We start from the raw sequence: 24258 nt of genomic DNA, 5'->3' as shown, positions 1-24258 counted from the left end.
CAAGCAAGGGATCTTGCTCCCACAGGCCAGCCCCACAGCACATACCATTTAAACTCCCGGTTTAGCAAAGTCACAAATTAGATCATGTCAGGGACCAATAGGACCCATAGGACCAAATGCTGAGGCTCTGCTGGGCTCTGGAACAATCTCTCTTCGTACTTTTGTGCCTCAGTTTCTTCACAGAAGTAGCTCTTTTGGGGATCTTCTGGTCACACTGCTGGCAAAACAAAGCCAGTGTAGAATGTGGCGGGGGCAGGCATCAGGGCTTTGAGGGGCTCATGTGACTTTAAAGTTTTGACAGCATCTGTCATAGATGCAGATTGGGGCACATGTCTCCTTCACAATTTCCCCAGGAGATGTATGTAGATTTGTCTTTTTTCGAGGGGAACCCCTCCTTTCCCTACTGTAGACAGGTTTTCTGGGGAACTTCTGTCCTACTCAACCTCACCTTCCTGGATAAATGATTGCTTCAAGGTTGGCATCTTGGTACCACTCCTTCAGGTCTTTCCTTGAGTTTTGTTTTTTCTTAATGATTTGGGGAAAGAGAGCCTTTTCCTGCCTGTTGCAGAGGTCAGAGGACAGACGCTGCCTGAAGCCATGCCCCCCATTCACAGGGGAGCTGGGTCTGTAGGAAGTGAGAAGGTCAAAATGCACAGAGAAGAGGTGAACATGCTCTGATGGTGTTCCAGTCCCTGGTTCCAGCCATTCCTGAGGCCCATTCCTGCAGGTCAATTTCCACTAGCCAACCCTTTTGCTTTTTTTACTTAAGTCAGTTTCAGCTGGTTTTTGCCCCATGCAACCAGAGTCCAGGGTAAGAGACCATGAATCAAGACAGAGAAACTCATCAGTCAACAAAGGAATGTTCCAGAATAAAATTGCACATTGCTTGGACTCGCCTTGGTACCAGGGGCTTACTTTGGTGCTGGGTCTTCATGATGAGAGGGTGAGCGAAAGGCATCGATGTTTGAGGATACCTCTGCACGTATTTTGGCCCAAGCTCTAGGAAGTCATGCAGCATTTTGATCATTGCTATTCTGATTCTTAGTTGATGGAACTAAAATTGCCTATAGCACTGAGGAAAACACAAATACAAGGGTGTAAACAGTTCCCCATAGATTGCTGTCCCTGACCACTGTTCCTTCCTAATTCAGACTTCCTCTATTTTGTCAGATACAGCATCTTGCTGCATTTGGGCACTCCACAGACGAGAGGAGTAGGGAGGGGAAGGCATGGAAAGAGACTGAGGATGCGCGAGGCCACGTGGCAGGAGCCCCTCCGGGGCCCATTCGGCTCCCTTGACATCAGGGCCCATAATCACAAATCAGAGCCAGGCGTGTAACAACCTGGGGCTTTATGGAGAGAGCTGGGCCAGCGAGACCTCTCTGCTGTCTGGGTGTGTCCTTGCGGACCCAAGCCTGCTTCTGGAGAGGTGTCCAATGAGACAAGGGGTTCAGGAAGCAGGCTCAAGCTGCGGAATTACAGTGGATCTCGCTGACCAGTCCCCTAGACAGGGGGCGTCTAGACCCCGTCACCAGCACTATTTCGGACTCTCCTAAAATACAGGGCACCCAGTTAAATTTGAATTTCAGATAAACTACTTTTAGTATGTCTCAAGTATTGCATATTGCAATAGTTGCATATCGTGTGTGTATATACATACCTATATGTATGTATGTATATATCTGTATCTGTTGTGTTTTTTTCATCTCTCCAGGTGATTTCAATGTGCACAATGCTGAAAGCCAGCACACAGGGTGGAAAAGCCAAAGATGGGTGAGAACTCGGGCAGTAACCGGGGTCAGAGGCATGGAGGCGAGGTCCAGTCTGGTGCGTTTGGGATGGCAGGGGTCAGCCGTGGGCAGGGAGCCCAGAGGGCTCATGTGAGGGAGGGAAAAGCTAAGGGGGTCCCTCTTCAGAAGGGGAGGGTGTCGTCTCTCATATTGTGAACCTGGATGACACAGCCTGATCGCAGCCTGGCTGTGAAGCCCCAAGAGTTGTCTCTGATAGGGTGGGCTCCCATTCTTGAGCGCAGAACTGGCTATGCCGCTTTTAGAAATACAGATGCGGGGCCCGCCCCAGAACTGTCCAGTTATAACCCCATGTGCCTGCTCTAAAAGCTACACAGACAGTTCTGATGCATCCTTTGGGCCAACCCCCCCTCCTCTCCAACCGATTTTTTCTCCTCCCCCCATTTTGTGGCTTCTGGGCAGATCACTTTCCACATCTGTTTCTTGCTTTCCCTTCTCTGCTAAGTTTCTGGTGCCTTCCTCTTTGAACCAACAAGAGCACGTTCAATGAAAGTTTACTGGACTCCCACAGCAGCTTGGTTTTATGAGACATGTGTTTTACAGCAAATGTTCTCAAACTTTAGCACACACCAGCATCACCGGCGGGTCCTGCCCCCAGAGTTTCTGATTCAGCAGGTCTGGGATGAGGCCTGGGAATCTGCATTTCTAACAGGTTCCCACATGATGGTGATGCTTCTGGGGCTGGGACCACACTGTTTTAGCAAGAGTGAGAAAGTGTTCTCAATTTAAACAAAGCCAAGGCCATCTTAACTACATGTAGAAGCCAGAGGTTTGGAGTAGAAATGCTGACCAGGCCCTGGAAGGCTAGCGCTTCACAGGCAGGCTGTAGGCTCACTGGCCTACAGACTGAATGATGGAGACTGTGGGGTCAGTCCGGCAGAGTGGAGAGAGTTACATGGACCTGTGTTTGAATCTCTGCTCAGCTCCTTGCCGGCTGTGTGACCTTGGGCAAGTTGCTTAACTTCTCTGAGCTTCAGTTTGCTCATCTCTAAAGTGGGGTAATACTAATAGCCAACATTTCTGTCGTGCTGACTATGCATGTGTGTGGAGTTGTGTTGAGTTGAGCAGGCACGCAGCAGCAGGAGACCGGGCTGAGATTCAAATCCAGGCAGTTGGGATCCCACATCTAAGCCCCAAAGCCCTTTCACCCGCCTCAGAGTTCCCCTCGAAGGGCTTCTAGGAGGAATAAATGTGATGATTTGTAAAACATTGACCCAGAACCTGGTACACGGTAAGCACTCAACCAAATTTATGGTGGTTGTTACAACTGGTGCCCCAACGTGCAGCTGTGTCCTTGTAGGCCGTGCTCAAGGACACCCTAGTACATGGCTTGACTATTGCATGGAGCCACAGAATGTCAGACTCCAAGATCACCCCCATATAGGGAGGGGCCTATGAATATTATAAGTTAATCCTGAAGCGGGAAAAGTTTGTGAATATGCATTGCTTAGAAAACGCCTGGCTCATGAAGGACTTGAGATGTTTATATAACCAGCCTCCTTGGCCTTCTTTTTGGACCCCAGCCTCATCTCATACAGAGCGACCCTGCAGAGTGGGGAGGAGGACAGCCTGGTGACCTGGGTGGACACAGGACAGTGGGGGCCCGGGGAACAGAGGCTGCACGCGGGCGCCAGTTGGCAGCCAAGGTGAGGGAACGTCCTGCCGCCCGTTCCTCTATGATCACAAGTAGGTTCGGAACCAGCTGGGATCCTGAGAGACTGTTTTTAAGGAGGGTGATCTCTGTAGACGCAGCAACTCCATCCATAAACACCCCACGGCCAAAGAGCTGAGGGAGGGAGAGCCTGACAGGGTTTCAAAGGAGGGAGAGAGCCTTCCTTCTGGAAAACACGGGCGTCCGGGTACCCAGCTGCCCTTTACCTCCTGTAGGCTTTACTGCAAGGGGGAGAATAAACTGAGATGCCTTACTAGGAACTCAGATGGGAAGTCGAGCTGTTTCCTTAGGTAAGATGCCAAAGGCAGCTCCCTGGCTTATTAGAGCAAGGTCAAAATCCAAGAGAGAAACAAGGTTTTTAAAAATTTTTTCCTGTGAGGCTGTTCTCTTTTGGGGCCTGAATGTTAGGTTAAGAAATATTTGAGTATAGTTAAAGATTAGTTTTTAAAAATCAATTAGATGCTACTAGGTGTTTATGTTTTTTAAACGGTTCTAATTCTTTTTGCAAACACAACCCTTAGAGCATGTGTCCAGGGTTAGAGGCGACAGCTGTGGGGTCCAGGCCCAGTGGCAGTGATGGGGGTGTGCATCTGGCCTCCCCTCCCCCCCCCACTTCTGCACAGGCTCTCCAGCCCAAATGAGGCCACACAGCCAGAGGCAAGTTCTGTTGCAACAACAGAACTGCCTCAATTTCTCTGTTGGTGTATAAACGACCTCAGCAACTGACAAAGTCAAGGTCCCAGCAAACTCTTGGGGCCCCATGTCACTTCTGGCTTCTGAGCAACTTCCCATAATGTCCCAATCAGAATCTGAAAACAAGTTAATCCACCCACGTGTAGAGTCCTGGGCCTCCTCAGTCTAAAGTGCAAGCTGCTCGGGTCCCACCAGCTCCTGAGCTTTCATCCATGTTCCAGTTAATGCCTCCCGTGGCTCAAAGTCTCCCATTTGCCCTCGGAAACTTGTTTTACCGGAGAGAAACTTGCCCACATCCCCCACCTCTTCACACACACACACACCACCCACTTCCTTCCTTTCCCTGACGGGGGCCTTGTCCTGCTCTGAGCATGACCTTTCCCCCCATTCCTCTTGCATGGGAACTTCCCATATCTCTGGGCTGGGCAGGCATTGGGTATTGCTGGCTCCTCGTGGCCTCAGCATTCTGGAAGCACGCCACCCTCCCATGCTGCTCCTCCCTGAGGTCCATGCCAGCTCCCCATCTCGAGGCCATTCCACTACCTGGGATTCATGGAGGACTTTGCCTCTGTCTTCCTGTCTCCCCCTCCCTCCCCCACCCTTGATTCTTGCTGTCATCCTGGGCAACCCCAGTGTCTACCAGAAGGCCCAGCTACACCTGAGCCTCAACGTCCACACACTTCCTCAACTATAAGTCTTTATCTCCCGGGGCCGGCCCGGTGGCACAGCAATTAAGTTCATACGTTCCACTTCTCAGTGGCCCGGGGTTCGCCGGTTCGGATCCCAGGTGCGGACATGGCACCGCTTGGCAAGCCATGCTGTGGTAAGCATCCCATATATAAAGTTGAGGAAGATGGGCACGGATGTTAGCTCAGGGCTAATCTTCCTAAAAAAAAAAAAAAAAAAAAAAGAGTCTTTACCTCCATTCCACCACCCACCCCTGCAGCCAGATCTTACTTTACGGCCATGCAATGCTGCTCCACCTCCAGAATCTCCTCTGACCACTTCCCTGTCTCCCTCCATCAGTCTGGACCCCAAAGTCAACCACTTTCCCATCAACTCCCTCAGTGTCCCCTCTTTGCACCTGCTATGCCCACTCAGTACCCCCGCCCCCGACAGGCTAGGTTTCCTCAGCAGGCTGCAGCCCTAAGCAAAGGGCAGTTGCCTCCGCCTATAGTTACGCATGAATGCGGTGGGCTGAGGAGGGCAGATCTGCCAGTAGAACTAGAGTAAGATTTCAACTTGGAGACCGGGAAGGATGGTGGAGGTTGAGAGTGACATGTGGGAACTGAAATTAACTAGAAGTTGGTTCATAGAACATTTGAGCCTTACCTACCCCTGATGTGGAAGGACAGACAGTAGCAGTCCATCCCCAGGCCAACGATCAGAAGATTCTTCTCTAGACATTTAAGAACCCAGGGCAAAGACTTCTCACTGTGGCTTTTAAGGGTTCCCATATGATTACCTAAAAACAGGGCTCCCAGGATGACGAGCTCTACCCACCAACAGGGGCTCTCAGTCAGCTTTTTGTGGCCTCATTTTTAAGTATGTATAACCCATCAGTGATCACCAGACATTTAAGAAAATCTGCAACCTGGAAAAGGGAGATCAAAATAAATAAAAATGACCCCAAAGGATATAGCAGAGATAATACAGGGAATTGAAGAAAAGGTTAAAAAAAACCCAGCTCTAATTAGTATCCTCAAATACTCATTTCTCCTTAAGAAAGGGATCAAGAGCCCTTGGAAATTAAAAGTGATTGAGGAAACTAAGAAAAGTGTCATAGAAAGTTTGGAAAATAAAGCCAGGAAGTTTTCCAGAAGGAACAAAAATCAATGAAAGGAATATCAAAAATACAAGATAAATGACACAGAGGATCAAACCCAGAGTTCCAGAAAATAAAAACAGAGGAAATGGAGGGGAGATAATTATCTTAAAATTACACAAACTTTTCATAGCAGAAGGACACAAGCCTTTGGGTTAAAGTGCAATGATGAAACAGACCCGCACCTAGACATGCCATCACGGACAAGCGCGAGGGGTCATCCCTGTGTTTCCACGGGACCCCTCTACTGACTGGCCACAGGGTGGGAGTGGGTGCCGGGCCCCCTGACTGAGGGCTTGGCCACATTCCCTCAGGGAGCCAGTGGCTAAGGAAACGAGACAAGCTCTCGCTCTGACGCTGCTGCAGTAAGAGAACCTCCCACCACGGAATTGGATGGATGACCAGTTCTTTCTCAGTCCCAGGGACTGGCTTGTGGAAACCAGGATTTTAAAAAAATATATACAGTATCATCCAAATTTGGATTTAAAAACTGACGCAGAATTATTTTTAAAAGGTAAAAGGCATACCAAAGCATCAGCAGTGATGATCTTCTGAGCTTCCTTTCCATAATCGGCAGGATGGCCTAGATCAACGGTTCCCACACTTGGGGGTGTGTCAGAATCATCTGGAAGTTGGTCCTGTGGATCTTTGCTTGGAAGAATGCAGAGGCCCAGGCTTGTTGCAGCAGGACGTGGCCTGGGTCTGTGTATGTTCCCCAGACCATGTTTATGATACAACTGAAGTTTGCAAAACACTGACCTAAAAACGTTAAGAAATACAAACAACAGCACTGGGCTTTGTTATCTTGGATACAGCAAATCTTATCTAAGAGGGCTTCCTTTTCAATCAACATGTTCTCCATTCTCTGCTCACTCTCTCACCCCTGAGACAGCCACCCAGCCACTAGTGGCAAAATATGGCCCCCATGTTTTAAGGGGAAGAGCAGCTTTGTTAAGCAGTAGCCGTGGTTTTATTATTTTCTTTCTTTCCGTCATTGTCCTTTATCCCTCAGTTTCTTCCCTCTGCAGCAGAAGATGCCAGAATGGAGGCCAGACCCTCAGCTCCACACTTCATGGGGCCTGGTATAAATTACCCATCTGTCGACCTTCTGCCCCTTACTGTCCCCCGCTGGCCCCCACCACGCCAAAATTGTTCTGAGGAGAGAGGATCTCCTTTCCACCTTTGCCCTCTGCCTGTCTGCCCTGGCTAACCTGGACATCCCAAGACCCAGGAGAAGACCACCACAAACCCAGCAGACCCTCTGGTGCCACAGGAAGGCAGTGGGGGGATGCGCTATTGCCCCCTCCCACCTGCCTTGTTGGAGTCAGCCCACATCTCGTCAGGTGTCACCCCGAGCAGGGCTCAGTTATGGTCCAGGTAACCGTCATTGCCAAACAGGGTATTAACTGTGTTGGGGGGGTGACAGAGCTGCAGGTAGAGACTCCCTCATCTTTGCCCCTTGGACTGTCTGAGACACACCCCTTTTAGCTGACTAAAGGCACAAGCGGTTGGGCGCTGACCTTCTCCCTTCTGGGCTAGCGTACTGCCTTTCCCGTGACATTTTTTAGCTGACGCGTGGTCAGGATGGGCTCAGCTAGGCTGCAGTAATTAACCCAGACATTTCACCGGCCTGACACAAGTGCTGAGTTTTTACTGATAGGTCTGTTCTGAGTCAGGTGACTTTTTAGGGCAGCTGCCTTCCTGAAGGGGACTCTGTGATTCAGGTTGCTGCCTTTCTGTGCCACCTCAGTATGTGACCTCCACGATCACATCAGAGGAAGAGAGAACTAGAGGGTTGGGTCCCAGCTCTTAAATGCTTTGGCTTGGATGTGCCACATGTTACTTCTGTTCCCAGCCAGTTGGCCAGAATTAGTCACATGCCCCAAGCTAACTTCAAGGGAGGCTGGCAATGTTGTCTTCTCGGTATCCGGAAAGACAGAAATAGGATTTGATGAAAACATAGCATTATCTCTGCCCCTCCAAACAGCCTTCCTTCCTTTTTTCTTAAATTAAAGGCAATGATTGGATCAGTGTACGTCCCCTCTTGGAGAACATCATGTTAGCATATGAAAGGCCTCTGAATGGTATTGCTGTAAATATGAAACCTTTATTTAATCCAGCATTTCCTAAATTTATTTGGTCTTTTAGCCCTTTTTTCTGAGTTTAATATCCCTTGGAGCTAGTATTCTGAGGTGCAAATTTTGGGAAATTGTCCTAAATGAGTCAACCGTGGCCCTTGGTTTTCCCACCTTGTATCGCCACCTCTCAGTGCCTGTGTGTCTGGAACATGAGACGTCCTCTGGCAGATCCTGCAGAACTGACACCCCACCCCCACCCGGCCTGGAAGAGCTCTTCAGGGTGCCTAGCTCCCAATTCCTGTGACACACCCACCCCCCCCCCCCACCTCCTGCTCAGGCCGCCCTTTTCCAGGAACTTATCACGGGGAACTTATCATGGGCCTTGATCATAAATGCTTATTTGGAAGGGACACGAGTCCAACCTCCGACCCAAGGAAGAATTTCTTTCTAGTCTGTTCAGGATGAGGCCCCTCCCCTCTGTTGGATTCCTCCAGAGACCTACAGATACTTCCTCGCAAAGCCTCCTTTGGCGCTACTGGGCAGCTCAAGCTGTCAGGCAGCCCTTCCCTCTGGACCTGGGATGTGCTGTCCTGGACCCTGCTCCCTCAATACCAGCTTAAACCCCCTGGAGCAAGACAGCAAAGCCAGTTCCTCATCACATGACAGATGTCTGAGGACCCAACTGCTCCCACTCTCTCTAGGCCAAACTCCTCTCATCTCTTTTTTTTTCTTTTTGAGGAAGATTAGCCCTGAGCTAACATCTGCTGCCAATCTTCCTCTTTTTGCTGAGGAAGACTGGCCCTGAGCTCACAGCCATGCCCATCTTCCCCTACTTTATATGTGGGATGCCACCTCAGCATGGCTTGCCAAGCGGTGCCATGTCCGCTCCCGGGATCTGAACTGGCGCACCCTGTGCCGCTGAAGCAGAACATGCACACTTAACCGCTGTGCCACCGGGCCAGCCCCTGTCCTCTCGTCTCTTTAAAAGCCCTTCAGGACCCTGCCCTCCCCTTCCAACCCCATCATTAATGTCAAGGCAGGACTTCCCATCATCCTTTGAGTTTAGGCTCAGCTTTTCAGTTTCTCAGTATCTTCTGGAATCTTGATTGGGTCATGAATCACGTTGGTGATTAGTCACTCTTTCCAGCTTTGGGTTGCCTGCAGGCAAACCTGATGAGCACTCTTCTGTGGCTTCATCCAAATCACTGAGCTGGGCTGGGAAGGGGAAGTTGGACTCGGAGAAGCACAGGGAGAGGGAGGGAAGGACACTTGCTGGGCTCACCGCCAACCCTCAGAGGCCAAGTTCATTCAATTGTTGTCTTGTCAGCCCCGCCCCTCTTGTTTCTGGACTGCCCCCTCCGACCCCTGCCATCTTTCAATATGGTTTCCCAGGGGCTGCCATGTTCATGTCAGCCCTGCTCCTCTGCCCACAGTTGACTGGACCAGACATGGGCTCATGATCTTATTTTTGACCTTGGCAAAGGGTCTGGTCAGTCTCGCGCTGAAGTGAAGGATGTTAAATGTTTTCGATCTTGAAGGAAATACTGGTCTGCAGGGAGAGAGGAATGAGGCCAACGTGTGATCAAGACACAGGATACCGCAGCACAGTGCCTGGCCCAGTGGGAAGGAAAGACAGGCGGGGCTAACTGTTACGCTGGCTGTTATCTGTGGCAGCTAAGGCACGCATCTAGAACAAATGGGACAAAAACAGACAGTGCAAATAGGTACACTCACTGATGGAATACAGTTGTGTATACATGAACATTTATTTAAGGAAATATATCAAACACTCAGAAAAAAGCACCCTCTTTGCAGCCCAACACTGACTCAGTGTGCAAAGCGACAAACCCTGCCTCAGTGCTCCAAACCACAGCCCTGGCTGTGCCAGCATCTCAACCACCTGCTGGCGTCCCTCCTGAGGACCTGCACCTCTCTCTGTTCTCAGAGGAGCTAAGGATGCTGCCAGCTGCCTCCCTCCCTGGTCTGGGCCAATTCAAGATGTGGCCCCAGCCCTGGCACAGAGCTCTGCAGGGAATCCAAGAGCTGTCTCTGCTGCCACGTCAAGTGACTGGAGGCAGTAAGCAGGTGCCAGAGCGTACTGAAGTCCCTCGTGCTCCCTTGGATTTGGCTGCCTCCAAGACCCAGTGCTTCAGAGGGAGGGTGTGCCCATGGTTTGCAGGGACAGTCCTGGTATCCAATGAGGCCGGGGGATGGGATGGCAGTAGGCGGAGCAGAAGCAGCCGGTCTTGGTGCTTCGTGAGTGGCGCCTGCCTGGTGGCGCAAGAGAAAGTGAAGCCTCCTCTGATTTCACCAGAGGATGCGGCAGGGGAAGGAGACAGAACGTTGGCAGGATCCTAAAATCCCATTGGCTGGCGCTGGCTGCACTCCTTGGTGTGTGAGTGGACATAGTATGTGCTTCTGACACGCTCAGGTCATGGCTTTCCCATTGCTGTGTTGGTTGAGTTACCTTATGGTTTTTCTCCCCGTGTATATGTCTTGGTCCAGTATCCTATTCACTGTACACGTGCCCCAAACTCTGCTGGAACCTAATTCTCACCATGAGGTATGTCTGTCCCAACCTGGCCACCTTCCTGGAATTGAGCCCTAATCAACACTTTGGGGGACTTCTTGCAGTGTTTCAAAGAATCTTTTCCCACAGCCACCTGTGGAAGACGTTCCAGACCCCTGGACCCTGCTGTGGACACAACAGGCAACTGCACCCCCCGCCCGTCCTCCCACCCGCTGAGCCACCTGCTTACCCTCACCATCCAGACCCCTACCCCGGAAGACAGGTGAGAACGACCCCTGGTCTGAGAGTGGTGAAGTCTTTAAGAAGATGAAGCTGGCTTCCAAATCTAAAACTACTTTATTTGTGGTTGGCTCAACATAAGACGCCATCATCAATCAGCAGAATTATAAAACTGTACAGGAGGTACAAAAATAGGCCGTTTAACTTAATTACCCTTACATCATCAAGCTTTAAAAATACACATAAAAACTGTACAATCTGGCAGTTTATAAAATATAAAGCTAAAAAGAAGATTTTAGGTTCCATAAAGAGGATTGTATCACACAATTAACACGTATCCATTAAACAATTAACCGTCCACAGAGAAGACACAATGGCACAGAATTTTTTATAAGATCACTTAAAAATTAACATTTTTACCCCGACCAAATTAATTACCCTTTAATGACAAAACTACTATAAGGCATCCATCCCGTGGAAGGATACAGTATAACTTTTCCTTTTCCAGTTTTAAAATGGTCAGGGGTGTTGTCCAAAACAAGTCTGATGTGCCTTAAGCAAGTGCGATTGTAACTGGAGACACTTCAGAGTAAAAATTAAATAAATATAAATAGGTTAAATAAATAGGTCATTGCAAAAAGAACACTAGATAAGGTTTGCATCTGAGAATGCCACATAGTTGACCAGTAATGCTTTCTAGGTAAGTGGGGACTCCCCCGTCACAGCTTCTGGGAGACTGCAAAGGAATACTGTACCCGCCAAACACACACAGACACAGGGGAAGGCGATGGGTGGGGACTTTGGCTGGAAGTGTTGCTTAAGGCTGTTCCAGTGGGAGGCTCATTGCAGATTCCTTGTGGTTTTCCAAAGAATACGGAAAGGACTTAAGTGCCAGTATAAAAATTTAGAACCAGAGTTTCTCATGGGAAATCACTGTTTCATAAAGAAAACAAAGTACGGGAAGATTAGACACTTCGGCTTAAAAGATAATGGTCCAACCCTGGAAGGTGGAATTTTTGCTCATCTGTATAGGACACCTGATGACCTTCTTCAGGAAATGCTGATGCCAGGCCACATTCAACTAAAATGACTATTCCAGGATGGGGAAGGAACGGCCAAGGTGAAAAAACTGGGAAATACGAGGAAAAGAGATTTCAGAAACTAAATGGGTAGAGAGGAAGCTAAAAAGAATTGAAAGAGGCTCTTCACAGACGTGCTGTGCTTTCTCTCCCAGCCCCTCCGGCAGAGGAGGCTGCAGGAAGCAGAACCAGCCCACCTCCCGCGAGGACCTCAAGGCTGAGAACCCAATGAACAGAGATGGAGAAGGGGAACTGCGGTGGGAAAGCCACACCCGGCCAGAGCACAGCTTCTGAGAGGACAGCAGCTGAGAGAAAGCCCTACAACCCAAAGGGCCCCACACCTGCGAGAGAGGCCAGATCAGCAAGTAATTCATCTCTCCTGGCGCAGCGAGAAGGATGCAACGATAAATGAAGCGCATTCACACAAAACCTTACCAAAAGGCCCAGGCTTAACTCTGCTCAGAGCCTTCTTTCTAGAGTCGGTGGGAAGAAAATACTGTGCTGAACCCACCAACCTGCGGGTCCTTCAATATAACGTGTAGGAGGTCAGAGTGATATCTCCCTGGAAAGACCCTACAACGACTACTACACGGGCTGGGGGCGGAGGGTGGGAATCACATCTTTGCACCCAGGATTTTATACGTCAGCCACTAGATGGTTACTGACTTAGCAAGTAACACCAATGGTTCCCCAAGTGCAAATGCTCTGGTGCCCAGTGATGTGCGGAGCTCTTGACAAACTGAAGTTATAAAGACTCAAGAAGCAGCAAGAGAAATTCTGGAAAGGCATGCCAAAGACAGATTCAATACAAGATTTAAATAGATTGTAGCATCCTTGGGAATCCTAATAGATGCGACTAAATTCTGTCTTAAAAACGAAGATAGCGTACGTTTAAAAAGTTAAACAGCCTTCCAGGAATTGTACTAAAAATCAAACTGCTCAGCTGCCAGAGGATGCACAAGACTGCAGAACCCTGTTCTAAAGAAAGACACCTTCCCACGGTGCCGAGCACAACAGGAAACCAGAATTTGAGAGACGAGAACAGGATAGATAAACCAGATGACGCCCAAAGTGTTTTCATGACAAGTGCCCACGTGTGACCTCTTCAAACCAGTGAAGGACGGACTAGTGACTGGGTTCCTAAAGGTGACAGAGGGAAGACGGACAGAAGGCAAGTTGACCAGACCTGAGGGGTGCTGGGACACGGGCAGCTTTAAGACAGAAGAGGCGCAAACCCCAAATGCACACCTTGCCCCATCCCCTGGATTTTCTTTGTGGCACTGACACTTACGTCCTGTTGTCGCTCTCCCCGTAAGCTCTGATGAAAGCAGATGTTTGCTATCTTGTTCACTTCTGTGACCCTGGCACTCGGTATCCTGCCTGGCTCCTATGGTAACTGCTTGGATAAAAATATGTCGAATAGATGAGTTTGAGAAAGTTGGGTAGTTAGAAACAAATAGGATAAGCTGAAAGCGTGTTTTTAAAAAGTTGGCCCAGAAGCAAGTTGGGCCAAAACAGAGATGTCACAAATACTGGGAAGCTAGAAATGACCTGGCTCCTCCCCTAAAGAGAACATTCAGCACGAGAACCAGGTGAGGCAGCAGTCCCCCTGGCCGCACGGAAAGCTGACAGTCCCATTAAACCACTCGTGCCATCTTCTCCACCTCTCTCGGGCTCCCCATGCAGGCTGTGCGGCCAAGCAGCCCGCGGAGCTGGAGGAGAAGGCGCGTGAGGGGACACAGGCACGGCGCATCAGAGTGGGGACAGGAACACTGGGGCCGAGTTCCTAAAAAACGGAGAGCATGGGAAAAGACACCACGATGCCGACCAAGGGCACCAGGATTCCTAGGTCTAAATGAGGCAACTGGGGTTTAAAGACACAGGCCATTCATTTAAGAAAATAAAAGTTACTTAGGCATTATGAGAGGAAGGCAGCTGGATTGCACACAGGCAGAACGACAGCGTTTGAGGAGCAGCCCCATACACACACCCCAGCAGAAAACATCTCACGAGAAGAAGAAACAGTGATTTCTCTGACCATTCGTAAAAGCCAACAACGACACAACTGCTGAGTGGAGTCTCCGAGTTCCCCGGGACTGAGGCGCAGTGACCGCTCACCCGGCTGGGGAGAGCGCAGAGAAGGTGCTTCCTTCTGGGCACCCTGACTGCATAACCCCTAAGGCTCTCGGTGCAGAAACGACAAGAATTTTTTACTGGAACTAAAGTTAAAAATTATGTTAGTTTTAGGGGGAAAAATGACCTGCTATTGCCATAATTTAAGAGAATATTACCTTGAAATTGTTTAATACATGTAGATAGTGTTACTGTAACGTTTTACTCTTCAGCATTAGAGAATGTTCTAAACATGAACATTCTTTCTCGGGGGGATGGGGACTTTTGGTACCACAAAAAATAGAAGATGTATTATTGTCTTGCATTTCTTCTTCATCAGTAAGCTTCAAGTTTAGCTGACTTACGCTAATGTAGCATTCTACAGAATGATCAAAATATAAAGTCATTAAAACCTGCCAAGAAAAACAAAAAAGCCTGCCTACGAAGCATGTAGTGACCCTGGCCTCGGCTTCCAAGCCCTGGCCCATCTTGCTGGCCCCAGGGACAGAGGAGCCTTATCACCTACCCACTGGCCCAGGGCTCTCCCAGGTGGCCGCGTGTCCCATTCAGCCCGCTCCCCTCCAGTCCTGAAGGCGTGTCCCTGTCTGGGTCTCAGCGGCTCTTCCTGATGGCCAGGGAACTTATCACCTCTTGTCCCCAAACGCTCATAGAAATCCCCAAGTGGCCCAGGGAACAAATCCACCAAAGGCCACCATTCAGGCCACTGGGGCACTGGGTGGCAGCTGCCTCAGAACAGTGTCCTCTTCGTCTTCAGACGTTCTTCGTTCAGGTTTTCGCTGCAGACCTGGCCTCACCTTCAGGTGGCATGCTGACCTGTCCCAACACTGCGCCCCCGGCTCATGGCTCTTCACTGCCCCTAAGGAAACACTGGTTGCAGTGACCTGGGAAACTCTGGGGGCATCTGTGATCAGCGAGGCATCGTCGATGCCCAAGGACAACACCCTCTGAACATCTTCCTCCTCCTTGGCACCCTGACCTCCTGAGCCCCACTCCTGGCAGAGGCTGCGCTTAGTGCCTTGCAGCCTAGCTAGTCAACGGGAGAGATGCTCCTGGTCCCAGCATGTATGCAAAACTGAGCATTCCCTCTTCTCTCTTCCTTAAAGGCCCACAGGCTGACATCGAACCGGAAGTTTAAAAAGAAACATTAAGTCTAAAGCTGTTTTATCCAAGACAAGGCGGAGGGTGCTCCTTTCGCTGCCTCTGGGATGGGCCGTCCTTTGCAGACGTCTCCTAGTTGTAAAGCTTTCGTGCTAACATCCTCCCAGCTCCCTGCAGGTCAGGAGGGGTCACCTCTCCTACTTCCTCGAGCCAGCATCCTCCTCTGCTGGCTGCAGAGCGGGCAGCTCAAGGCACTTGGTTTGGGAGCCTGGTCTCCCTGCTAACCCGGGAGGCACCAGGCTCTGGCTTGTAGAGACCAAGCCCTCAGTCACAGCTGGGGCCACCAGAACGGAAGCTGCCCTGGCTCAGAGGGCATCTGGAGTCACTGGGGGCTGGGGCTCCGGGGGCTCGTGGAAGTAGTAGGGCTGGAAGAGTCTCTCATGGCGGCACAGCTCCATGGCCCGGTAGGTGTGTGAGAGGAGGTGGGGGAAGCGCGAGGTGAAGTAGCGCACGAAGTCGTCGGGCAGGGAGCCCAGCGTCTCCCGCACCTCCACAGGCAGCTCCCGGTAGTGGTGCTTCTGCAAACAGGGCGGACACACACACACACAGAGGGTTAGCACTTAGAAAGCCTGTGAAACGCTGGTAAAAGATCCTTCTATTATTCAAGGATGACAGAATGTTAGTTGGTTCTCTGTAAAGAAAAGGGAAAAATGCTTACAGGGCCTCCCTTTGGGAGGAGGCCTGGGAGCTGAGCAAGGGAGCAGGGAGGAGCTTCACGGCCAGAGTGGGCTCCCGCGCCCAGGGCCTAGCAAGACTCCTGGCAGCCTCAAGTGGAATAAAGTCACCTGGGACTGAAGTGTCTGTCCTGACAGGCTTGGAGGCCTTGTCTGTGCCCGGACCCTGTTTGAGGGCTGCTCAGTGACCAGCACAGACCAAGGGCACCCCCAGGCCCCTGCTCGGAGGCCCTGGAGGCCAGGCCCCCTGCGGGAAGGGGCCAGAGGGTCCCTGTCAGAGGGAGTTCATACAGGGCTGTATCAGGCAGGTAGAGGGCACCGAACAAGTCAGCAAAGACCACAATGGGTGCTGGCAGCAGAGAGCCGGCTTCCCAGAGCAAAACTCCTCACCTCAATGTCCCTGAAGAGAAAACCCACTTAAAGGAAGAAACGGCCTCTAATGTGTCAAGTCTGGCTAAGGCCTCCCAGCCTCTGACAGGTCAGAATTCCAGTATGGAGGAAAGGACCCACAGAGAAGGGACTTGAGGAGGGTGGCTGTGCTGCCGCCACCTGGCCCCATACAGGATTCACAACCCTTACCTTATTTCTCATGGCTCGGAGGAGATCCCTGACCGAGCCACCTTTATAGGTTCTGAATTTACGCAGATCTAGGAAAAAAACAAGGAATGCAATGTAACAAATACGTTTCAAAAGAAAACAATTCCTGGGGCTCCTGGGGATTAGGCAATCAGACTGAAGTACAACATAACTCTACACTTGTGGTTTGGGGGAGCATGTTCCCCAACTAAGAGTGAGGGCCACATTAGTCTGAATGCCACCTCCTGACTGTACCCAGATCAGAAATAACCACTGAGAGCACGACACCCATCACTAACCTGTCACTCTAAGAGAAGAAAGTGAAATACACCTCAGGGTAATTCTGTATCCAAACCACAGAGGACACACCCACAGAAAGCCTCAACCCCATAAGTGGTATATGGAACCCCAACAGCCTCAAGTTTCCATTTCCGCGATTGCTTCTTAGAAACGGCCGCTGCTTTTGAAACGTTTCTGCCAGCGTTTGCTCCCAGGGGCTTCAGCGTGCTCACCCGTCTGGAGGGGGACAGTGATGTTCTCCTTCCAGTCCATCTTCACCACAGCTCTCCCACCTCTCTCCAGCTGCTTCACTATCGGGCCGTCCAGGGATTCCTTTTCTATCCGGTCACTGACGTCCTGCGAGGGAAACAAGGCAACGGATGCTGCTGAGCGTGCAGGGAAGCCGAGCGCTAGAGGATCGACACGCTAGGCAACAGAGTGGTCACTGCTACCTGAGTCGTAGAGACTGACGGCCCTCTCAGGGCCAGGCTGAAGCCTGCCTCAGAGCTGGCCAGAAGGGCTCTGCCTCACCGCCCAGCCCAATCCATTAACTTTTCCCCTGTGAGCGGCGTGTCTGTTGCTCACCGGGGAGAGGCCCACAAAGACTGTCTCCACAGCAGAGAGAAGCGTCACAGATACACACCTGTCCACAGACCCTGAACACCTCACCTATTTTTCACACACACACACACACACACGCATGCACACTACATTCCACATAGAACCATATGTGCAAACTATATTCATCAATGAACCAAAAAAAGCCCAATTTGGATGTGCATCCCGTGCTTTTTGTCTACCCAGTGAAACATCCATAACTGGTGAAGGGTCGTCACTCCTCACTCAACATTAGAAAAGACAGATGAAGCCAAGCCTTCTTTGGAGGAGGAAACCTGGAGACAAGAGTGTGGGCTCCGGAGGCCCCGCCCTGGATTCAAACCCTGCTCTGTGTTTGACGGATGAACATACGCCCCCTGAGACTGGCCCCCACCCGTAAGACAGGTCCATCAACGGCTGAGGGAACAGAGTGACGAGCCCCCGTGCGCTAATGCTGAGCAGGCTTCTAAGACCCATATAGTCTTTTCTTTCTTTGATGAAGATGAAGGCAGACTGGCTGACCCTCTAACTTGCAGTTGCTAGAGGACAGCCTTGGAGGGATTAGACTGTCAACTCGGGGACACTGGGGCCACACGGCTCTGTGCTGCAGAGCCCTTACAGTTAGTTGATAACATGTAAGCCAGCTGTGTTTGCAAGACATACGACTTGGAAATACCATGAGTTTAAACCCTAACCCACGGTGGGGTGAAGGTCTTGTTTGAGCTTTATTCCTGTTTTACATTTTATCTTCATCAAAGTGACCTGGCTACTTTCCAAAAGTCCCTTGAAGACATGTGACCTCAGTATTTTAATGTTATGTCCTGTGGAACACAGCGATCAACCTGATGTTACACATACCCACTACTGCCACGGAAAATGGCATTAAACCCTCCCCCTCCCAACCCATCCAAATAGTTACTAAGCATCTGCGTGTGCCAGGCAGTGTCCCGGGTGGTGAGGACACAGCAGTGAGCCCAGCAATCAATCACTCCTGCTCTCAAGGAGCTTGCATTCTGGGGGCTTCACCACAGCCAGCTCCCGTCAGGCTCCAGGACAGTGTGACAGTCACTTCCAGATCACGGTGCTTATCAACTCCACGCAGGCCCAGACCCAGGAGGGAAAAAAGCACAGCCGCCGCATGCCTGCTTTCAGAGTGGGTGTGCTGGTAGCAGGCATCCGGGCGAGTCATGCCGAGCTCACCCCAGGGAAGACTTTGAGAAACACATCACCTTTCCACAAAGCCACCTGGCAATGTCACGGAGTCTTAAAACAGTTAAACCACTAAAGGAGTTCATATGCCTTGATCCTATAATTTAACTTCTCAGAATCTATCTTAAGCAAAAAGAGATCTGGGGAATGACTGAGTAAAAGATGAGAGAAAAAAAATCCAATATAAGGAAATGTTTAAATTTATGGAATTATACAATGCCTGGGATTTGCTTTAAAATAATCTGAGGTAGGGAGGGGTGGAGAGAGGGCAGAGATTGAGTTAATAATTGTTGAAGCTGGCTGACGGGCAAATGGGAGTTCATTATAGTATTCCCTCTACTTTTGCATATGTTTGAAAGTTCCTATTAACAAAGTTTTAAAATTATGGCACATTCATATGATAGAATACTACAGTCATTAAAATTCTCAAACTTTAACATGAAAAAATAGTTAAAATATTATGTATAGCAAAACATAAAATAAAAGCAGATTACAAAACTAAATACAGTTTGATCCTAATCACTCTTTTATGTATATGAAGAAAATATATTAAACATGGTTATCTCTCAGTTACGCGATTATGAGTCATTTGTTTTATTCTTTGTCCTTTGCTATATTTTCAAACTCTGGAAAGAACTAAATAAAGATTTTTGATAAAGAAAACAAACGTCTTTACCTGAAAGAACTGGAGCTGCTTTTCTAGGCTCCAGAAGAACGGGTGTTTCAGCACATGCTTCGCTGAGGGGCGCTTCTGAGGATCCATTGCAATCATCTTCTCTATTAATTCTCGGGCAATGACATCTTCTACAAAGGAGGAACATACACAAGCAACTCTACCAACAGCCTCAAGCCACAGTGAAACACCAAATACCCTACAATCGGCACGCCCTTGACTCAAGAGTCCACTGACAGGAATCCATTCCAATAACATGATTAAGAACTTGCACAAAACTCTGGCTAATAAGGAGAGTCCTCAATGCCTGGTTTGTGAAAAGGAACGACTGGAAACACCCAATATCAGAGGCCCAGGTAACACTGCTGTGCCTCCATATACTGCACTGTGAGCCATTAAAATGACGCCATGACTGAATGCAGATTGACATGGAGAAAGATTCAAGATGAAGTTAAAAAATGAGCGTGTTGCAAAACAGCATGTATTATTTAATCCCATTTTTTTTTTTAAAGATTTTATTTTTCCTTTTTCTCCCCAAAGCCCCCCAGTACATAGTTGTATATATTTTAGTTGTGGGTCCTTCTAGTTGTGGTACGTGGGATGCCACCTCAACATAGCTTGATGAGCGGTACCATGTCCACACCCAGGATTTGAACTCATGAAACCCTGGGTGGCCAAAGCGGAGCATGTAAACTTAACCACTTGGTCAGCCCCTTTAATCTCATTTTTAATAAAAATATGCATACATGTCTCAGAGGGATGACTGGAATAATATATACAAAAATATTAAGAGCAGTCACTCATCACTGTATAATGGAATTATGGGCCTTTATGCTAATCTGTTTTTTCTACAGGGAATAAGGAAAATCATCCATAAGTAAAACAATAAGTTAGTTCTATTTATGTATTTATTTTTGCTGGGGAAGATTTGCCCTGAGCTAACATCTGCTGCCAATCTTCCTCTTTTTGTATGTGAGCCACCACCAAAGCATGGCCACCGATAGACAAGTGGTGTAGGTCCGTGCCTGGGAACCGACGTGGGCCATCGAAGCAGTGCTGCTGAACTTAACCACTAAGCCACTGGGGCTGGCCCTAGTTTTAACTTTTTAAAAAGGTGGCACTGGGGCGTCATAGGCCAATTATAATGCGAGAGACCCTGAAGTCAGGGAGAAAGACTTGTTGCACCCACGCCAGGAGAGTTAGAACCAAGCTTGTCTATCTCCAGCCCAGGCCACATCTGCTGACCAGTGGCCTGCAAACGAGAGAGTCTAGTTCACTGAGCATGGACTATCTATCTTCCTAAATGTCAGTGCAGGAAGGGACCTCAGATTATTTAACCCTCACAAGTCACAAGCTGGAAAACAGAGGTCCCCTAAGGGGCCTTTGCCCAGGTCAAACAGGTAACTTGGTGACCTGAAGGAACCTCAGAGCTTCTTGGCTTTAGAAGGAGGTGCCCCAAGGATAACCGACTCAGCCCTCCACCAGCTCTGGAATGAGTCGTCAATTCACTGAGGCCCACAGGTGAGCAGCTGGAAAGAAGGGCCTCTGGGAGTGCAAAGCCAGCACAACCCCAGTCCAGGGGGGCCACGTGGGCAGTGGAGGAGTTGTGCCTGACCCATCCCGTCCTGCTGCCCACTCACCGTGCTTCTCGGGGTGTAAGCAGTCGAGGCTGTAGGCACCCAGGAGGATGTTGGCCTGCCGCTGCAGGGACTTCCCAAAAGGGTGGCTGCCCTCAGATATCACGTAGTAAAAGACACAGCCAGCAGAGAAGATGTCCACGGTGTAGGTCTGAAAAGAAACATGAGGCGTGAGAGGCCTTCTGGGGCAGGATCCTCATTCTCACCCGGCAGCCAGGGAGGAGAGGAGCGTGGCTGCTGCTGCTTCCACCTCGATGGTGTCCTGGGAGAACCAGCTAACGTACGGGATTGCTCAGAGCAGTGCTGCGCAGCCTGCAGGTGCTGCACGAGTGTCTGTGGTCACATGGAGAATACGGGCTCTGGAGATGACTGCCTGGGACACTGGCTCTGCCACTTGCCAGCTGGAAGCCCCCTGACTGCTCTGTGTCTTGGGGTCTCCGAATGTAAAATGCGGATAACAACGGTATGTTCCTCATAGGGTGTTGTGAACATTAACTGCGTTAATATGTGAAAATGGTTCCTTAAACCAGCGCCCAGCCCACAGGAAGCCCCCTGCTGGCCATCAGTTATTCTTTACCCAACCAGCATGTGTGTCCTCGTAGGCAGGGATTTTTGTGCATTGCTTCCCTGCTGTAGTCCCAAGGGGCCTAGAATGGTGCCCACACATAGTAGGTCTCAAAACTTTGTTAATAAATGAATCAAACAGCTCTGGGTTCAAGAACAGCCCCACAAAGAAATTATTTGACAAGTTTCTAGTGAAGGCTCTCCTGTTACGTGATACTCCTCTCACCTATCCTGTGAAATCATTCAGTGTCTAGGGCTGAGCTTCTCTCTAGGGAATGTGCATGTGTGATTTCTAGCTTGTGCTACTTGGAGTGTAACACTGGTGTGGTCCCAAACACGGCTTGGGGCCCTCTTGCTAGGCTCCACCTCTTAGATTCTCCACTGGACGACGTGAGGATCTAGTGAGAGGGAGCCAGGAGCTTGTCGCCTTCCACGCTAGAGAAACACACCTTAACAATACTGTACAGTCCATCGGCCTCACAACAGCTGTGTGAGGCAAGCAGAGCTAATGTCGTCATTCCCAGATGAAGACACAAGCAGAAATATTCAATGACAAGCCCAGGGTCACTGCTGGACAGTGACAAACCAGGACAAGACTCAGGTCTTCTAATTCCAATGCCCAATCACCTTTATTTTACCTTACTAGAATTTTCCTTAGGTGGGTGACAGATCCAGGAAAAGAGGAGCAATCCACCATAGCTGAAGTTCTTACCTGACTGCCACCACTCACCTACTCAGTGTGTCATTAATGCATCCCGTTTTCTGCAGCCTGCACTTCCTGACGTCCCCAGCACACTCACTGCTGAAGCTGGGAGCTCTTGTCCTGCCTGCCTGGCTCCTTCTGCTCCCACTAGCTTATCTCTGTGCTCAGGTATGTTCTTTCCCTAACTTATTACTGCCCCTCGTTCTTGTAATTTAAATATTCCATAAACTGATAAAATATACGTGCCAGCAAGTTTGAGGTAAGCTGAATCTTTGGAAAGACTCGATAAAATGGAGTGGCTACAAAAACTGCTGTGAAATTAGACGTGGGAGACTCAACTGCAAGGGACTGGGACATAAATAGTTAAAAGCTAGGATTCTGCTCTCAATTTGCTTAGAAGGGTTGGAAATGTCCAAGTCTCAATCTAGAAGTCATAGACGTGGCATGTGAATATGCTTCATGCAAGAGGGAAAATGATCAACTCCATTCAGTTGGACCCAAATTCAAAGAAAAGACATTGACCTACATCAAAAGATTTCCATTACTTAAAGAATTACATTACTCGGCCCTGTGGCCGAGTGGTTGGGTTCGCGCATTCCACTTTGGCGGCCCGGGGTTTTGCCGGTTTGGATGCTGGATGCAGACATGGCACTGCTCATCAAGCCATGCTGAGGCAGCAGCCCACACAGCACAACTAGAAGGACCCACAATTAGAATATACAGCTATGTACTGGGGGTGCTCTGGGGAGAAGAAGAAGAAAAAAAAGAAGATTGGCAACAGATGTTAGCTCAGATGCCAATTAAAAAAAAAAGAATTACATTACTTGCTTTAAGTTAAAATAAGATGTTTAAGGTATGTAGAATTGGGCAAGAGGGCTCTACTGGATCTAATCTATTTTATGATGGCTCATCCCAGCTGGGTTTGGATCAAGGAAGTGCAAGGTAATCCTCTAATGCCTTGTGCTAGAAAGCAAGGTGCTCGAACACGCATGGGCTCTTAGCAAAAGGGTGCAGAAGCCAGCCTGAAGGGCTCCCATTGGCCAAATCTGGGACAATTTGAGTATCAAAAGGAGTAAGGGTGAAAAAATAAAAGAAAAAAGAGAATAAGGGCTACAAATAAAGCTCTTCTTTACAGAAAAATGTCAGCTAATAAACGCAGAAGAATTTCCACTGAGTTAAGTGATTCAGGTAAGGATTGTCAATGGATGCTGAACCATCAGGTGAATGACTGTTGGTTACCAGGAGATTCTCACTGCGCCAAAGTATCATCCCATGCAGTGCTAACAACAAAGGGGGAAAAGTACCTTTCGGGGTGGAGAGATCAGGGGTCACCAGCTGTGCCAGGTGAGCCAAGGTAGCATCTCTCATGGGGTACAATAATAATGGTACAACCTGCCACCTCATGCTTCCTAACGCTGTGTCTTGTGACTGTTCTTGCCAAAAACAATAAACTTGAATCTAATTGAGCCTTCACACCTAGTTCTAGTTCTACAGGAAATACAAGGAACAGAGAGGCAAGTTAAACACCATCATAAGGAAACGAGAGAGCAAGTCCTGAATGGGGCATGCTACAGAGAAGTGCCTGCACTCTTCAAAAAGTCAGGATCACAGAATACAAAAGGTAGGAGGACCGTAGTAGATGAAAAGAGAGATGCTCAAATGCAAGAAAAGATAGTTGATTGGGTCTTGGCTTACAAAACCCAGCTCTATAACAGACATCTGGGGAACAATTGGGGAAATTTGAATATGGATTGAATATTAGCTATCATGGAAACAGCACAGACTGTTGAGGTGTGATAATGGTGCGGTGCTTAGGAAGTAGAACGTATGTGTTCTTGGGAGACACTGTGCAGAAGTATTTTAGGGTGGAAGGCTGGGATGCCTGCGACTTATATTCAAATGCTCCAGCAACAGATGAATAGAGAGAGTGAAAAATATTAACAAATGCTGAATCTAGGTGGACGTACAGAGGTATTCACTGAAAGAATCTTTCAATTTTCTGTGTCTAAAAATTCTCAAAATAAAAAGCCGGGGAAACAAAAATAGAAAAAATAAAAAAAGAATAAAAACTGGAAGTTTGTTGTCCACCATATGCAAGTCCTGATTTCTCAGTTTCCCAAAACAGGGGTGGAAGTGATTGGAAGAGTAGGG

At 49.1% G+C, this 24258-nt stretch overlaps 1 protein-coding gene and 1 long non-coding RNA gene across 3 annotated transcripts in view; both read right to left on the bottom strand.

Annotated features, from left to right (window-relative positions):
* Window positions 1-3952: 3952 nt before the first annotated feature.
* Window positions 3953-6754, bottom strand: LOC102149313 (uncharacterized). The gene is made up of 3 exons (XR_288003.4): window positions 6526-6754; window positions 5639-5767; window positions 3953-5059 (listed from the first exon to the last, which is right to left on the bottom strand). It is a non-coding gene; the product is annotated as an uncharacterized lncRNA (long non-coding RNA).
* A 4169-nt stretch (window positions 6755-10923) lies between these two features.
* ERN1 (endoplasmic reticulum to nucleus signaling 1) overlaps window positions 10924-24258 on the bottom strand; it is an 81917-nt gene continuing 68582 nt past the window's right edge. For both annotated transcript variants that reach the window (XM_023652216.2, XM_070226058.1), the window contains exons 18-22: window positions 20844-20991; window positions 19207-19334; window positions 16958-17081; window positions 16449-16516; window positions 10924-15713 (exon numbers count right to left, since the gene is read on the bottom strand). In XM_023652216.2, the coding sequence (XP_023507984.2) occupies window positions 15501-15713; window positions 16449-16516; window positions 16958-17081; window positions 19207-19334; window positions 20844-20991 (681 nt within the window). In that variant the 3' untranslated portion in view covers window positions 10924-15500. The remainder of the gene's footprint in view (window positions 15714-16448; window positions 16517-16957; window positions 17082-19206; window positions 19335-20843; window positions 20992-24258) is intronic.

This window comes from Equus caballus, chromosome 11 (assembly GCF_041296265.1).
Source record: "Equus caballus isolate H_3958 breed thoroughbred chromosome 11, TB-T2T, whole genome shotgun sequence".
Taxonomy (NCBI): domain Eukaryota; kingdom Metazoa; phylum Chordata; class Mammalia; order Perissodactyla; family Equidae; genus Equus; species Equus caballus.
This window is presented reverse-complemented; position numbering and strand designations above follow the sequence as displayed.